The sequence below is a fragment of the Pteropus vampyrus genome, unplaced genomic scaffold (assembly GCF_000151845.1).
Source record: "Pteropus vampyrus isolate Shadow unplaced genomic scaffold, Pvam_2.0 Scaffold943, whole genome shotgun sequence".
NCBI classification, from domain to species: domain Eukaryota; kingdom Metazoa; phylum Chordata; class Mammalia; order Chiroptera; family Pteropodidae; genus Pteropus; species Pteropus vampyrus.
In genome coordinates this window covers 43,585-60,416 of record NW_011889724.1, presented here as the reverse complement: position 1 = coordinate 60,416, position 16,832 = coordinate 43,585, and the positions used below count along the sequence as shown (strand labels likewise).

At 61.4% G+C, this 16,832-nt stretch overlaps 1 protein-coding gene and 1 non-coding gene across 3 annotated transcripts; both read right to left on the bottom strand.

Moving 5' to 3' along the window:
• Positions 1 to 2,497: 2,497 nt before the first annotated feature.
• On the bottom strand, positions 2,498 to 11,515 carry GRK2 (G protein-coupled receptor kinase 2). Of its 2 annotated transcripts, none has more exons than XM_011386122.2 (20): positions 11,388 to 11,515; positions 9,429 to 9,502; positions 9,196 to 9,297; positions 9,020 to 9,094; positions 8,837 to 8,898; positions 8,000 to 8,051; positions 7,661 to 7,752; positions 7,202 to 7,301; positions 7,020 to 7,098; positions 6,798 to 6,928; positions 6,415 to 6,509; positions 6,233 to 6,340; positions 5,962 to 6,028; positions 5,514 to 5,614; positions 4,880 to 4,946; positions 4,705 to 4,800; positions 4,325 to 4,487; positions 4,055 to 4,191; positions 3,820 to 3,933; positions 2,498 to 3,715 (listed from the first exon to the last, which is right to left on the bottom strand). In XM_011386122.2, the coding sequence occupies exons 1-20, from the start codon at positions 11,449 to 11,451 to the stop codon at positions 3,551 to 3,553; spliced, it is 1,944 nt and encodes a 647-aa protein (XP_011384424.1). In that variant the 5' UTR covers positions 11,452 to 11,515; the 3' UTR covers positions 2,498 to 3,550. The 2 variants fall into 2 exon arrangements, with proteins under 2 accessions (XP_011384424.1, XP_023382244.1); XM_023526476.1 differs by having other exon boundaries at positions 3,820 to 3,930.
• LOC111734289 lies at positions 9,958 to 10,076 on the bottom strand. Its single transcript, XR_002778402.1, has one exon. It is a non-coding gene; the product is annotated as a 5S ribosomal RNA (ribosomal RNA).
• Positions 11,516 to 16,832: the final 5,317 nt, after the last annotated feature.

Here is a 16,832-nt window from a genome sequence, read left to right as displayed (position 1 = left end):
ACCTGCAGGGGGCGCCCCAGGCCCAGCGCCGACCCTTCTTCGAGGGTCTCGCAGGGTTTGGAGAGGGTCGTGGGTCAGTGCTGCTCGGCGAGGGGCGGGGACTGGGCCCCCGGGACATGAGCGCAGCGGGCCGCCGTTCTGTTGCCCTGGATTATGGTGTTTCCCCAGCAGTCCTGCCCGGTTCCCTGGTCTTCCTACCGCAGGCCCCATGGGTCCCGACTATGCGTGTGTGTGCGGGTGAGGTGGGAAGTGCTGGCTCCCCTCCCTATCACCTCCAAGTTTAGCATGGAGCAACCTCCCCAGGGACCTGAGCTGGTGGTGTCTGGTGGTGGCCGGCACCACAGGGCTGGGCCCAGCCTTGCAGGGAGGCAGCACCCCCAGGGCCCTGGAGTCAGGGACAGGAGTACTTTGACGTGCGTCGAGTAGGCCTGGCTAGCTGTCGACCTCTCCCGGTGGAGCACTCCACCGTAAACGATTTTCACCCACCACACGGATCTCTTTTGCAAAGGATGCACTTCGCTGCCAGAGTCAAGAGAGGAAGGAGAGTTTCGAAATCAGAGCCGGCCCCTCCACCCACACCGGAACCAGGGTGCAGGCCTCATAGGCTGAGTACTGACGCTGTTACCCTGGCCTTAGCCTGGGATCTGGTCCTGGTCTTGTTGGGTGTTGAAGCAGCTGCCAGGCTTGGCCAAGGCTGACCCTCTGGTCTCAGTCTCATTTGTAAAATCACTATAGTTTGACCTAGAAGTTTGAGCTGACTCTCTGGGCTGGGAGGCTGGTTACCATTTTCACCCTGCCCTCTCACTGTGGCCAGATAGCACCTGTGCTAATCTGGGATCACTTTGTCACCCCACCCTGTAGTCTTATCAGGTTATTGTAATGTCCTTGGGTCTACTGGCAGCTCAAAGGCCTCTGAATATCCGGAACTCTACAGTCAGGCCCTACTGGCTGCCGCTGCTGCAGCCCTCAATAGCCTTCACCTTTCTTAGAAGGGGTACCCCTTCCCCAAGCCCTCTTCACCCCTAACAGGACTCTCAGGCCCGGCCTCTCCTGATTTCTGCGGTTGTGAACAGAACTCCCCACTGGCCCTGATTCCTAATTCCATTGTCTTCTCTATGCTTTTCCAGGGACTCTCCCCTCCCTGATCTCTACGTCAAGCTTCTTCCTGGCCTAAAGCCTGTCTGTTCCCACTGTCACCCCGATGCCACCCCCACAATAGCATTTCAGCTCCCTCTGGGACATCTCTGGGCCCAGTGTCCCATGCTTCCCCAAAAGCATGTCCGAAAACAGATCCGGCCACATTCACCCTCTTCCCCTCAGGCCAGCTCTGCTCCCTGGCTGTTGTGACTCACAATGGTACTGCTGACCTCCCCGGGTGCCATCTTGGATTCCTACCTCTCTCATCCCCAAGTCTCGCCCATTTCTGGTGGGCTGTTTTTCCTATCGGGCTTCTTCGCATCTCTTCCTCTACCACCACCTTCATTATGACATTTCTTCCCTAGACAGAAGCAGTGGCCCCTAAGCTGTCTGCCTGTCTCCTACCCTCCAGCTCCCTCCACGCATCCTGCAAACAGTAACCAGCAACTTTTTCTACAGCCAGGTCCCAGCACCCACCCCAGCCTGTGTCCAAAGCCTTCAAGGACTTCCCCAGAGCCTACTCAAGTTCAGACTCCACGTCCATTCCCGTCTCCGTCCTGAAGTTACTAAGTGTGCACTGGGCTCTGGGCCAAGTTGGGCCTGGCGTTCTGGGCCTCCCCGGCCTGCCTCCTTTCCACAGTGCTCCTGCCAACGCAAGCCACTCCTGACTGCTCGGCCCTTCCCTGCATTAGGAACGTCCCCCCACTTCCCTACCCTGATGCTGGAGGCCCGGTTCAAGGCCTTTTTCTCTACGACTCCTTAGCCCCCACCTGCAGAAACCCTCCCTCTCTGCCTGCCATGCTGTGCTTTGGCCATGGGCCCCTCAGCCCTGCCCAGCAGAACCCAACATGGGGTGGGCAGCAACAGATGTCACCCTTGGGGGCCTGCAGGGCAGAGATGAGGAGAAAAGGAAGTTGACCAGAGCATGCGGGTAAATGAGAGGCCTGAAGCTGGGGGATCCCTCACGCCCCAAAGGCTCCTATGAGAGGCGCACAGCAAGGGGAGGCCAAAGCCGGAGAGGGCAGAGGTGTTGGTTTGACTGTCCACGGCAGTGTCCTCAGCACTGGTGAGCCGGGGCGCCTGGTCAGTCCAAATGTGACACTAAGTACCGAACTGCAGGCACCTCCTCCTGCTTCCTGGGCAGTAGGCAGAAGACTCACTCTGCTCCCCCAGGGTGGGAAAAAGTGGGAGTCTTCCCCCTGCCTCCCTGGAGATGGCTTGGGCCTGGGCAGGCTGGCCCTGAACACCTGCTGTATTGATAGAGGGGACCTGGTGCCACCAAGACCCTGACCCCTCAGCACCCAGCTCAATAGTAGCTGAAAATGGTCACTGGGCACAAAAGAGTCTGACAGCCAAGGAGTCAGGCACCATTTTTTTATAAAAACGCATAGTCTCATTTTTCACTCTTTAAAATCACATTCAAAAATCGGCAAAGAAACGCCCAGGGGAGCGAGTAGATGGGAGGGGGGCCACGCCAACCCAGCCCCGGGGGGAGAGGGCGCGATACCACACACGGCAGCGCGACTGGCACGAGGGGACATGCGGTGGGCGAGGTGGCACCCTGTGGGTGGTGGCACTGACGAAATGTGAGGCTGGGGCTGGACAGCCCAGGGGGCGCAGCAACTGGCCTGGGGCGGTGAGGACTAGCCCCGCCGGCCCCTCTCACTGCGCTGTGGTCCTGGGCAGATGAGGCCTCACCCAGTCCGGGGGCAGGGGGACCTCAGGGCAGGCTGGCCAGTGTGGAACAAGGCGCAGTTGCCTTTCTGTGGTCCCTGAGCCCGGCGCTTGGGGTGGGAGGAAGAGGGGGTGCTGCAGTGATGGCCAATGCCACCCTCCTGGCCGAGCCCCAGTGTCCAAGGAAGGTGGGAATGGAGGCAGCCAGTGACACAGGGACTCTCCGAGTGAGGGAGCAGGAGGCCAAGTCACTGGGGTCAGGGAGACAACGGGGTCCTCCTCCACCAATCGATGGGGGCAGGACAGTGCAGGGCTAGGGCCCTGTCGCAGGAGGGGCCGCGATGGGGAAATTCAGGCAGTTTTCCTGTGCTGCGGGCCCCCCCTGGGTGTGGGGTGTGAAGCCACCCAGCTGTGCTGTGGGCCCAGAGCATGGCCCACAGGGCCTGAGGTGGCACCATCACCAGGAAGGGATGGGGTGGGGGGCTGCTGCTCTTCCCCCACGGGAAGACACTGGGAGTGGGTGACCCCTGGGGGAGGTCAGGGCTGAGGGTAGTTGGGCAGTGGCTGGGTTGGTGGCAGCAGGAGCCAAGGCAAGCGGGCCCCTCCCTGGGGGCTGGGGCCACAGAAAATCACAATAATTACAAAATAAAACCTTTTCCGCTTTGCGGGAAAACAAATAATAAAAATTCGACAAAATAAATTAGAGGTTTATAAAAGGCGGGCGGGCGGGGGAGGGGCGTCAGAGGCCGTTGGCGCTGCCGCGCTGGACCAGCGGCACCTTGCTCAGCTCCACCACGGGCGAGCGCGCCTTGTTCTTCATCTTGGGCACCCGCTGCACCAGCTGCTGGGCCTCGCGGTAGGCGTCGCGCAGCTCCTTCTTCCACTGCACCAGCTCCGGGTCGCTCTGCACACGCCCCGGGCTCTGTCAGGCGCGGTCTGGGCGCCCTGGAGGCCACTGTCCCCATGCCGCCACTGCCCACCGGTCCCCCCCACCCCGTCCCCACTCACGTCGCACTGAAGGACGAACTGTTTACCACCACGGATCTTGAGAAGGAGGCACTTTCGCTCCTTGATCTGTGTCTCCTCCACCGACTGGATCTCCTCCATGGTCAGGAGGCTCTGCTGCAGGCGGGGAGGGCGGGCGGGGCCGTGAGGAGGGCGGGGCAGGCCCGGGGCGGTGACCCGCCCCATGCCCCGCCTGCCCCCCCCACTCCGGCCCTGCCCCGGCCCGCCGGGTCCTTACCGGGGCCTCGCCCTCGCCCCGCCACTCGAGCCGGTTGGGGAACAGGTAGAAGTACCGCCGCTGCCACTGGGTCAGGAAGGGGTTGCCCATCTTGGACATGTAGCCGTGCATGATGCAGTCCTTGCCCAGGGCGTAGTCTGCGCGAGAGAGCGAGAGAGGCGCCGCCCCGGTGTGAATCCTGGTTCGGCTGCTCTCGGGTCCCTGAAACCAGAGCCTGTTTCTCATCTTTAAAGCAGGCGGTGGGCGCCCACGGCAGCTGAGGACCCTCACCTTCCTCATGGCCCAGCTGCTTGTTTTTGGTTTTCTTGCGGGTCTCTAGTCGGTCCGTCTCGGCATTGATGGTGTCGAAGACGGTCTCTGCCACCTCCTGCTGCCACCGCTCGGAGATGGTGAGGGGGAAGTTGCGGTAGAGCTCCTGGTCGCTGTCCAGTAACTGCACCGTGGGGGTGGGGCAGGGACATCCATCACCACAGGCCTGCCCAGCCCCAGGGCTAGGGCGAGGTGGTTTGGTCTAACCCTCCCCCTCACCCCCGCCCTGGGATGTTTGGGGAGGAGGAGCGGACAGGGCTGGTGCAGGGTCTCACAGAGGCAGAGAAGGGACAAGGATGCCCCCTGGGCGGGGCTCAGGTGAGGGAGGCCAGGCCCAGTACCTTGATTCCTTTTGTGTCCTCCTCATCGAAGGAGCCAATGTCGAAAGCATCCGCGGCGTTCACCTCCCCTCGTGGGGGGATCAGCGGGGGAGGGTACTGCGGCAGAACGGGGGCTGGGCATCAGAATGGTGCAGGGGCTGCAGGGCGCCCAGCCGGCCCCGGCCTCCACCGTTACCTTCTGCAAGAAGACCATCTGCCAGTCCAGGGAGTGGAAGAAGGGGCTCTCCTTCACCTCCTGGGCCCTGTGGGGAGATGCGGGTCATCCAGGCTGGGGCTAAGTCTGGGCCATGGGGCAGGTGGCCCAAGCTAACTCCTGCTTCAGTCACTTTCTGGCTCTGTGACCTTGGTCAAGTTCCTTAAAGCTGAGCCCATTTCCTCCTCTCTAAAATGGGGATCACAGCAGCTCCCACGCTGTAGAGCTGTTGTTTTAACATGGTAACTCTTGCAGCATTGTGCCTGGCACTTGGTAAATGTTTGATAAACATAAAATACTGCTGTCGTCATCATTATCATCACATACCATCTTTGTTACAAGGGCCCCTCCAGAAGCCAGTCCCTGGCCAGCTCCAACAACTGCACCCTGAGGACAATGGACGGGGCTGGCTGTGCCCAATCTCAGAGGAGGCTGGGATCATGGAGGGGGTTCTACTAATGGGACAGCCCTTGTCCTCAGAGAGGCGCAGGCAGAGCCCCAGGCAGGCTGGCCCAGCGGGCCACTGCAGAGGCCTGGACACCGCAGCATGCCCGAGTGCCCAGGGCCCGGGTGGGAGGCAAGGCCTTGGACAGTGGCCCTGGTCCTGGGCACTCACCCTCGGCCCAAGCAGCCCAGTCTCCGGTTGACATCCCTCTGCAGCAGCCCCTCCAATAAGGAACGGAGCTCGGGGGAGAAGGAGTCGGGCAGCTCCACGGCCTGCGGGAAGGAGTGAGACACTGGCAGGGGCCAAAGAAGGACCCCTGGCCCCACCACAGCTCTGGGGATCCTGAGACCGCTCGAAGTGGGGGGAGGGGGTCTCCAGGCCCCTGGCAAAGGGAGACACAGGGCCCAGATTCCTAGCTCCCCCGCAGCAAGCATGTATGCTGACAACACAGGTAGGGAACCTATGGGACAGGAGACCAAAGTACGGATAAGCCACCCGAGGTCATTGCTTGGTTGGTAAGAACCAAGAATCCGTGACCCTGATGCCCACGGGAGACTCCAGCCTCACCGTGGCCCCCTAGGCTCCGCCCAGCATCCCTAGGCTGGAACCCTGCACTCACCATTGTCAATGTCATGCGGTCGATCTCATGCTTGTCTTTGGTCTTGTGCTGCCGGAAGGGGCTGTGCCTAGGCAAGAGAGGTCAAAGGCAAAGGTCAGAGGACAGGAATGGGGAAACTGAGGCAGGTAGCATCAATGATCCTTGTCCCAAGCTAGTGATTGTGCCACTCCTAATGCCCAGGCAGCTGTGGGTTCCTGCACCAGCCTCCAATCTAGACCCAGGAAGAGCTGCTCTGCCCTGGCCACCTGCCCGCTTGAAACGGCCCACTCACCCCCGCAGCAGCTTAAAGAGCATGCAGCCCAGGGAGAACCAGTCGGCGCTGCTGTCATAGGCCACACCCTTCTGCAGAACCTCAGGGGCCATGTACCCATGGGTGCCCCTGTGGAAACAAGAAGGCCATGAGCAGGTTTGGCATAGGGTTTAGGAAGGAAGGGTGGGGGCTGGGGCACTCACACGCTGGCGTGGGGCTTCTTCTTGGAGAAGTCGCAGGCCAGGCCCAGGTCTGAGATGCGCACGTGGCCATGCTCGTCCAGGAGGATGTTGGCCGGCTGTGGAGGAAGCCCAATGAGCTGCCCCCGGGGTGACTCAGGATAGGGACCAGCCAGGCAAGATGCCAGCGAGGTTGCTGCCTTCACTCTAGAGGGTGATGGGTATCCAGGGACAAGGCCCCAAGCTGGGCCTTCATCACCTCCCCCCCGTCACAGCCAGATTCCAGAAAATGTCTGGGTAGGAGGGAGGGTGCAGCGAGAGCCAGCCAGCCCCGTCCTGGGGACACCGATCCCGTGGGCCTGCAGGGCCAGGTGCGCTGAGAGAAGGGACAGGCTGTTGGGCCTCACCTTCAGGTCCCTGTAGACGACGAAGCGGCTGTGCATGTGCTCTAGGCCCAAGATGATCTCGGCTGCGTAGAAGCGCATATCGGCTTCGGAAAAGACCCCGTGCTGGGACAAGTGGTAGTGCAGGTCCCCTCCTGAGGGAAGCAGCCCCGTGGGACGCTCAGCTCTCTGCCCCGACCCCACACCCAGCCCCGAGGTCCAGCTGGGGCCGGGCCACACACCCACCGTTCATGAGATCGAGGATGAAGCTGAGCTTGTCTGGCGTGTGGAAGGCATATGACATACAGACGATGAACGGGCAGTCCTAGGGAGGGGTGGGGGGCGGTCAGGAGAGGCTGCCCAAGGTTCCAGAGCCCGAGGCTGCTCCAATGGTCAGCTACTCCACCCGGCTGCCGCACCCAGCTCACCCCGGTGCTGACGAGTGACAGCATGATGCGCTCATTGAGGGCCAGGGTCTCCCCCTGCTTCATCTTGATGCGCTTCTTGTCCAGACACTTCATGGCGTACCTGGGGAAGTCGGTCCGTCAGTCCACAGGCGCCTGCAGTGCAGAGCCCAGGGCTGCTCGGGGGCCCTGGGTTGGGGGTAGGGGGAGCTCCCTTTTGGGGGAAAACTAGACACCATGACAAGCTTATGATGCTGAGACAGAGAAAGGGCAGGAGAAAGTGCTGGTGAGTTGGGGGCTCTAATGAACAAATGGCAGGCATGCGGCCCTCTGCAGAGACCTGCCATTCAGGGCCCTGCCGCCTGGCTCCTGGGGCCCCAACCCCCTCACAGCTCTCCCAGGGACGCCCAGGCCTTCAGGGCACCTCCGGGGCCCTCCCTTCCCTCAGGAATCCCAGCTGATGCCCGCCGAGCAGGCGCTCACATCTTGCCCGTGTCGGCCTTCCGGCACCCATACACCTCGCCGAAGCCCCCTCGCCCAATGATGCGGTGCACGCTGAAGTCGTTCATGGTCAGCTGCAGGGGCAGCAACACAGGGAGTCACCACAGGTGGCCTGGGTCTCTTACCCATGGCTGCCCTCGCCACGTGCTTACTTGCCTTGAGCCACCCCCAAGGAGATCCTGACACTGACCCCATAGCCATTGTGCTGAGGGTTGGGGGCAGACTCCCCTGACCTCCCTGGCCCTGGCCAAGCCCAAGGTCCAGCTCCCTGGGGAGCAGCAGCAGGGCGCATAGCTCCCCATTCCCACCCAGCCCACTCACGTGGATGTTGAGCTCCACATTCTTCCACTGGCAAAATCGTGTGAATTTATCACTGTAAGAGAAGAATCTGGGCTCAGACGAGTCTCAGAAAGTGTGATGATGCTGGGCAGAAGCCTGCCCCACCCCACGGCCACTTCCCGGAGTCCTCAGTGTCCTCCTCCGGGACCATCCAGGAATAGTACCGTCCTGAGAGGGGCCCCTACCCCAAATGCAGGCCCGAGCGGAGCCTGGCAGTTTGTCTCTGGGTTCCTGCTACAATCAGATAAGCTTAGAAAGGAGGTTCTCCAGCCTGACCTAGATATCCTGCACCGTATCCTGACGATGCCCGTCGCGCTGCCGCCTGCACACTGCCAGTGACGCAGCAGTCACTCCCCACGAGGCCCCCACTCCGCGGCTAAAGAGCTGGGACCCTAAGAAAGCTGTCCTTTGCATCAAACAACCCCCGAGGTGGGCTCTGGCGGTGAGGGGCGGGGGACCGTGTGTCCTCTTGTGAACTCCCCTACCACCACCCCGATGCTTCTCAGCCCATATGGGCCCAGCAAGGCGCTTGACAGTCCATGAGCGGGAAAGGCGCATAGGCGGACCCTTGCTCCCTGACAATCGCCCCGGACAGGCTTGGAGGTGCCCGGTGCTGGGAAGGGCGGGGCAGGCGCACAGAGGCGGCGGTGACTGAGCTTGCCCAAGCTTTCAAGAGTTCCCGCACTGAGGCGTTGACGGGCACAGGTGCCCCCTGCCTGGGGCCTAATACGGGGTGGCTTCCCTCCTCCACGCCATCCACACCCCTCCTCAGGGCAGCCTCCCCCTCCCCCTCCTCTCCCACATGCACCCAGCTCTCACCTCTCGATGAATTTCTGGAACACATCTCCTCGGAGGTTCTGACAGATCTCTTCGATGTATGGCTAAGGGAGGAAGGTGGGGGTTGGTCGCCGCGCCAGAGTGCGAGCTGACCAGCCTCCCTGACTCGGCCGGAGGTGACCCTGGCTGGGCTGGAAGGCCTTGGGGACTAAGCTTAGCACACACCTGGAAGAGATCCGGAGGCACCTGCCTCTTCGTCAGGTGGCCCTGGACATGCTCAGTGGCACTTTTCGAGAAGGGCTGGGGAAGACAGAGGTGGCTGTGAACTCTCCACAGGGTCCTTTCGTCCCTTCCCCACGCCCAGGTGGCCCTGGGCCAGCAGGCGGGTCTGGGGCACTCACGTGTGAGCAGGCCAGCAGCTCCTTCATGATGTAGGTGTCGAAGATCTCCCGGCTACAGGCCAGGCGCTCCTCTTCTGTCTCCAGCTTCTCATATTTCTTGATCTAGGGGACGAGACCCCATGGGTGACCTTCGGCCCAGGAGGGCTGGGGGCACCAACACCAGGTGTCTCACGGATTCAGCAGGAGCCGCCCAACCTCCTCCCCTTTCTCGGGGCCCAGCGGCCTGGCCTCACCTCTTCATAGAACTCCACCAAGGGCTTGGCCTCCTCCAGGTGTTTCAGGCAGAAGTCTCGGAAGAGCAGGTACCCTGAAAACAAGCATCGGGTGACCCTGAGCCGCAAACCCTCGGAGGCCTCCCTATCAAGGTGGGCAGTGTGGGCTCGGGGCTTCCAGGGCAGAACTGGCCAAGGAGGTGGCGGGGCGGGGGAGTCTCTCTGCCTCAAGAGGGGGCTGGGCAAGGTGGCCTCGAAGGCTGCCACCAACGGAAGATTCTTGAATTCTGGGTCTGGGCCCCTACGTTTCTACTCGTCCCAGAATCTGCTTCCTCAGAGGGTAGTTGGAAAGTGACACCCAGGGCTCCCACCCTATCACTGCAGAGGGCCCTGCACCTCCTCTGGGAGGGTGACGCCTCCATGGGGTAGGCCGTGCAGGAACAGAGATATCCAACTGGGCCAGGCTCGAACTGCAGCACGCAGGAGGAAGGCAGCCTCTGAGGAGGCCATGCCTCCCTCTCCCTGGACTTTATTTTATTTCATTTTTTTAGGCCTACAGTACCTGGTCTTCCTAGATGGTCTCCCATCCAAGTACTAACCAGACCCGACCCTGCTTAGCTTCCGAGATCAGACGGGATCGGGCGTGTTCAGGGTGGCATGGCCGTAGTCCCTGGACCTTACGACCCCCTCCGTCATCTGGCTGATTCTCTCAGCAGCCCTGAGAAACAGGCAGATAGGGAGGGCAGGTCCTGTTGGGGAAACTGAGGCTCAGGGAGGCCTGCCAGGCAGGCAGTATGTGGCAGGCATGAGAACCTGGGGCTCCTCTACCCAGTGGCAGGTCCTGGGAAGGACAGGCCGGGGAGTGGGGCCTCGAAGGGCATGGGCTGTCGAGGGAGGGAAGAGGTGAGCCGGGCTGTGGAAAGGGCTCACAGGAGACCCAGGCCAGGCCAGGCCTCCTCCCTCCTGCGAGGTGGGGGCCTGAGGCCTGGCCCAGAGCAGCCTTGGGAAGCAAAGCATTAGGAAGGGCGGTCCTTGAGCCTCCAGCCCAACCCGGGTGACTGGCTTTTTGTTGGATAGCTTTCCATGCCCCCTCGAGGGCACTGTCCCTGCTGCCTGGGCACCTCTGCCAGAGCTCGCAGACATCATTTCTGGTAATATCGTGCCTTTGAGTAACTCGTGACCGGGGCTTCCCGGTGGGCAGGAGGCTTTCACTGGTCCTCCAACCGGCCTGAGTCCTCGTTCCCAGGTGAGGACACCAGCAGGCTCAGAGAGGTAAAGCAACATGCCCAAGGTCACATAGCACAGGCAAGGGACCCAAACCTTGTGCTTCTTGACTCACTGACTCCGCAAGCCTGACCTCCAAAACCTGATCCCACCGGGCCAGGCCACTCCCGGTTCAGAGCTGATATCCGGCCCAAATCAGAGCCACGTGTGGCTAGAGGCTGCTTCCCTGAGACCCTGCCCTATGGGCCAAGTCCCCGCTCTAAGACACAGGGCACTGGGGGAGAAAGAATGGAGGCCCAGGCCTGCCTGAGGCAGGTTGCTCGCAGAGGGCCGGTGGGGGCGGGGGCGGAGGCCACAGCACAGCAGGCGCCACAGGAAGGGCCCCGCCCCTTCCTGTCAGCTCTACCAACGGCCCAGAGCAGCTGTGCCTGCGCCAAGGGGAAGCTGCGATTCTCAAAAACAAAAACCCCAAAGGAGGAACTTCCCCAGTGGCCCTGGAAGGCGGCTGGGCCCCCACCCCCTCCACAGGGCCACCTGGGCGGACAGCCAGGCTGCCGGGAGGCGCGACGGGTCACTGCCCTGCTGCCACCCAGGGGCCTGTGGGCTGCCCTGTTCCAGTGGATGGGAAGCCAAACCTCCTGGGATCCAGCTGGGGTGGGGGCAGGAAGACGGCCTCAGGGTCCCCCTGCCCCCATGCCCTGGACCTGGGCAGCTGGACAAGTGGTGGGAAGTCCATGGAGGCCCCATTGTACTCACCCAGCTTCTGGGAGAAGATCTTCTCAAAGGTCACCTCACCCCGGTCCTCCAGGTACTTCTGCATGACACTGCGGATGCTGAAAGACAGAGGGGACACAGTGACCCGGAGCTCCCGTGGCACCTGTTAGGCCTCCTGGCCCTTCCCTGGATGGCCACTGTCTCCTCTCCCAGAATCCAGAGTGTGGGGCACTGCTGGTGGGTGTCATTGCTCCTTCCAGGAAGGCAGCCACCCATCGGACCTGATCACAGGTCACGCCAGAGGGACCCGGGGCAGCTGGTGCCTTCCCCCCAAGGCTCTGTCCCGAAACGCTAGGATGGCCAGCAGGTGGCTGCTCAGAAGTGTGGTCCCAGTGCTGCCCTGTACTGCCTTTGGGAACTTGGCCAAACCTCAAAAACCAGGCCTCAGCCACCAGCAGATGACAGATAACCAAAATGTGCTCTGTCCTTACGACGGAATACTGCCCGGCCATGATATGGAACGCAGCAATGACATACATGTACGTTACAACACGGATGAACCTCGAATGCATTCTGCTAAGAGAGAAAAGAATCACAGAAGACCACATGTTATGTGATTTCATTTATATGACGTGTCCAGAACAGGCAAACCTGCAGAGACAGAAAGCAGATCGGCAGCGGCCAGGGGCTGGGGGAGGAGAGCGGAGTGACTGCTAAGGGGTACGAGGTTTCTTTCGGGGTGCCGGAAGTGTTCTGGAATTAGGTAGCAGTGAGGCTCGCATGACACAGTGAATGTACCAAAGCCCATTGGACTATAAAATGATGGATTTAATGTTATGTGAATTACATCTCAATTTTTAAAAATAGTTAAAAAAAAAGAGCCAAGCCTCAGTTCCCGTGTCCCTAACAGCTGTCCCTGGGCTGCGTGGGAGGGCAGTAAGGGAGGGGCTGGCCACTCTGACACGGAAGCCTAGCCCCACGCTCCCAGCCCTGATCTCGCCCTCGACGCCGGGCGCTGTCTGGGAAAGCGACACCATACCACACTTCGTGCCTCAGATGCACCTTTTTGTCCCCTCCTCCCCTCTCCTGGGCCACCTGCTGGCCTGCCTGTCATGACGGCCAGCTGAGGTCATGTCTGGCCCTCAGCAGCCGCCCGGGATCCTGAAAGACACTGTGCTGGGCAGTCACACCTGAGCTCACGCAATGTGCATATGGCCGTTAGGATACGTGGGGCCACCAGTCGGCCAATGAAGACTATAGCCGGTGAGGACCCGGATCAGAAAGTCCGGGCTCTGTGCCCTCACCTCTCTGTGTCCCTGCACCCCCTCTTAGACCCCAGCATGGGGCCCTGGTCACCGAGGCCTCCTGCACATCACCTGCTGGAAGGTACCATGCACCCCTGGTCTCCAGGCAGGGCTTCTCAGGGCACAAGTCATGGTCCTGTGACATTAGATAGCACATGACAAAGCCTGAGTGGGAAACCGTCAGTTCGAGGAGACACGGGAAGGGAAGTGTTCTGGGCCATCAAGAGAGGCCGTGTGGGGAAGGCGGAACTTCACTGGGTTCAAGTGCAAACAGGAGGTCAACAGGTGGTGAAGCCCAGGGCAGGTGAATGGACGTAGGGACAGGCAGGGGAAGGCCTGGCCAGGGATAAGCAAGAAGCCATCAGGCGAGGAGGGGGTTGGTGGAGGACACAGGAAGCTTGGTCCAGGGCAGGGAGCGGCTGGACAGACCCCCCTGGATGAGGTCCAGGTATCTGAAGACACCCGGCCAAGAAGAAGGGAAAGAAACAGGGTGGGTAGGAGATGGTTCAGGCTGACGGATGGAAGAGCCGACGGGGCCTGATGGAGGGCAGGCGAGCCTGCAAGGGTTTTGAGGCTTTGGGCTGTCAGAGGGGCCTGAGGGGAGAAGGCTCCAGGCAGGGCCAGCACCTCCCTGGACCCTGTCCAGCCTCTGGGCCAGGGCTCGAAGAAAGGGGACTCCTGCCTTTTCCCGCTCAGCACCGTCCTTCTGAGACTGTCCAGGTGGGAGCCAAGACCCCAGGCCTTTGCCCATGTTCAAGTCACGCAAGGAAAAGCCCCGTGAGAACACGGGGCACACGGAGCTGTTGTGAGCAGGATGCTGAAGCCACGGCCTCTCTCCTGCTTCCCCACCCTTGGATGCTAGGAGATCTCCAGTGATAACCGTCTCCAGTAGGAAGAAGGGTGTTGATGACAAGGATCGACCTTCCGTGTCCCCATCCTGTGACCCCAGCAGACAAGAGTCCCCAGCTGAGGGCCAGTGGTCTGGTGGCCCCGAACTATCACTCTGGGGAAGCAAGGGTACCCTCTGCAGCCAGCAGGCACATTCCCCCCTCCTTGATGGGGGCCACACACCAGCCATCATCAAGGACAGGCCCCATGGGACTCAGAGGGACTCAGGAGGCAAGGCCAGAGTCAGTGAGCTTCAATCATAGCAGGAGCTTGAAAAATCTGTGAAACTAAGACACAGGTCTGTCCCGGGGCCTGCGGACGGCAGCCCCGGGAGACCATGGGGCACAGTCAGCGCCAAGCTCCCAGGGCTCCCAGTTCTGCGAGGGACAGCTTGGGACTTCTTGTTCGGACATCAGGACGGGCTGGCCTGTGTTGGGGCAGAGCACGGCGGGAAGGGCCCAGTCCAAAGGATCGGCAGGGTGGTGAGACCAGGCATCCGGGAGTTGGGGGCATGGAGTCCGCAAGGGCCAGGGGGCTGAACTTCCAGGAGGGGGACCAGGAAGATGGGGCCCTCCCCACCCCCTGGCTCAGCTCTGGGCTCTCACATCTGCACCCGATTCCCATGGAAGGGGATGAGACAAAGCAATCGAGAGAAAATGTCACAAAATGTCCATCCTCCATGGTGGTCAGGTGTGGCCAGGTGAACTATCCAGACAGGTAACACAGATGGCAAGCAGGCGACCCTAGCACAGCCCTGGAAATAGTCACTGGGAAGCCTTCCTGAGCCCCAAACGTGCTTCCCAGGGACCGGCGACACTGGCGCCAGCTCAGCAGAGGCGATGTGGTGGGGACGCCCAGCGCGAGCCGGGCGCAGTGCGTACTTCCGGCCACGTGACCCGGGGGCCCCCGCAGAGAAGCAGAGACCTGGACACGCCAAGCTCCCCTCTGGGAATCGGGGTAAGAGGGCCTGCCCACCAGAGAGGGCAGGCTGCAGGCGACAGAGCCTTCGCGGTGGCTCTGCTGTCGCCCCAGCCCAGGGACAGCGGAAAGCGGACCAGCTCCGAGCTGCCTCGGTGGCCAGACCCCGCCCCCCAGAAGTCTGCATGGGACGGCCACAGCATTCTTCCCAGCACACAGCACTTCATTTTCTTCCTTAAAAAGAAAAAAATGTTTTCTAAATAAATAAACACAGCCCCCCCCCACCACCCCACGAAACACAAGGTCAGACTGGAGCAGAGGCCTTGAATGGAAGGCCCCGAAAGCAGCAGCATTAGGGCTTCCTGTCCACTCCACGGAGCTGGGGGCCGAGGGAGCTGGCGGGTCAGGAAAATGTGTTGTGGGGGACGCTCCTGCCAGGGTGGCAAGTACAGGCTGGCACGGGAGGTGGCGGCAGCCTCCCGGGCTGGGTCACCTTCGTCTCCTACACCCGCTCTCTGATACTGGCGGAGTCTGGAGTGGCGGGGAGCCCGGCACGGCATTCCTGTCCTCGCCCAGGTCAACACCCCCACATCCAGGAGCCTGTGGCTCCCAGATCAACTCTGGTCGTCAGGAGAGCCCAGTGCCTGTACCTTCCCTGCCAGGAGGACCCTAAGGCTCCTAGTCCCTCTGGGGAAGGGCCTAGGGTCTGCCCTTGTTGTCGTGGTTGTGGGGGACCGGGGGCACCCAGGCCTAGGTTCTGTACTGCTCTCCCTCTCCCCTCACCCCCTCCCTAGAGGCCATGCCAAGTCAACAACTTTAAATGCCCAGTTTCCTCATTTGTAAAATGAGGATGTCAACAAAGTGCTGAATTGTCACCATGGCGCTGGCCATTTAAAAAGCCAGAGAGGACACAGCAAAAGGAGATCTCTCCTAAGATGCCAGACTCACTATGAGGGCGTCAGCTCACATCCCCCTCCTACAGGAAGCCTGTCTCAGCCCCTTCCAGAATGTGACTGCAAGCTACACAGCCTTGTCTGGGTCTTGGTTCCACACCTGCCATGTCATTGGAGAGTGGGGCCTATGGCCGGGCAGCCTCCTGACAGGTGAGCCCTGAGCAGGGCCAGGCCAGGAGTGCTGCCACAGCCTAAGTGGCTGTGACGCCACTCTGCTCACAGACAAGCCTCACACTCGTGCTGCTCAGCCTGGGGGCCCTGGTAGGCAGAGCCCACTACCTGCTCTGCCCCACCACAGCAGGGAGGCGTCCGTCCCCACTGTCTGGCACTGCCACCTGCAGCCAGGGCTCCTGCCACCTGCAGCCAGGGCTGCTCGCACCAGCTCCAGCTGCTCCGAGGAGCCGGCCCAGCCTGACGCGAGGGGGAGGGAACGGGGAGAGCATTTCCTCCCTCTCGGCCCAGAGAGCAGGCTGGGGTGACAGGACGGCAGGCGAGGAAGGGGCGAGGGCTATGGGGGTAAACTTCCGGTACCTTCTGGCACCACGTGGTTCAGAGGAAAAGCAAAGTCCCTTGCACTGTGGCGCAGTGGCCTCGCGGGCTAGTGTGGTGACTCCCACTCAGGGTCGCAGACCGCAGCTTATGCTGGGGCCAGAGGCAAACACGCTAGTTTTGATGGCGAGGAAAGCAAGGCTGGAAGAAGCTGAGCAGCTCGTGGCAGGAAAAGGTCCGACCCTCCTGATAAGGGGCCTCCCACCAGGCAGGGGCTCCCCTTAACCTCTGTGGGAGAGTGGAGTTCGGGGTCTCAGGGGACCCGGCTCGTGCCCTGGCTGCCCTCCCCTCCACCCTCTGCTGGTGGCTGTAGGCAGCAGGCGGCATCTCTCTTGGGAGCCCATCAGGCTAGGGGCAGCTTCGGCGGGCATCTGGCAGGCCAGGGGCCACGGATCCTGTGACAGGGATGTCAGAGCCATGACATCACAGGACAGTGCAAGCTGGCACAGGGGCTACGGTCTGGTGGGTCTGGTGCGGTCACGCCGGAACTGCCATGCTCTGGGAGGTGACGGTTAACAAGCCAGTAGAGTAGCAGCTGCGGCCACAGCTAACGCACTCCTCTGTGGCATTTCTGCCACTAAGGTAGCAGCGGTAGGAGGAGGTCCCCTGGGGCTTCTTATTAATTTTCTCGGTGACTCTCTGGGGCTGACAATGTCCTCAGTGCTCAAAGATGGGGCCATATACCAAATGGGAAAGACCCGCCCAAAGAGCCAACTCCGGAGCGAGCCCAGGCCCAGGAGGAGAGAATGGCGCCAGCAGGCACTGCACGCACAGGCCCACCCAGAATGTCCACAGCGAGCCAGGTTCCCAAGGGCCCCTTGCTGGACGTGCTGGGAAGAGGTACTCTGATGGCCTTGTCAAACGTCGTGGCATCT

Coding starts and splice junctions, on each gene's coding strand:
- GRK2 (XM_011386122.2), bottom strand. CDS start 11,451: ATGCAGAAGTACCTGGAGGACCGGGGTGAGGTGACCTTTGAGAAGATC. Junction 8,899..9,019: donor TGCCTCCGGATCTCTTCCAG/GTGTGTGCTAAG, acceptor TTCCTCCCTTAG/CCATACATCGAAGAGATCTG. Junction 4,801..4,879: donor AGATGGTCTTCTTGCAGAAG/GTAACGGTGGAG, acceptor GTTCTGCCGCAG/TACCCTCCCCCGCTGATCCC.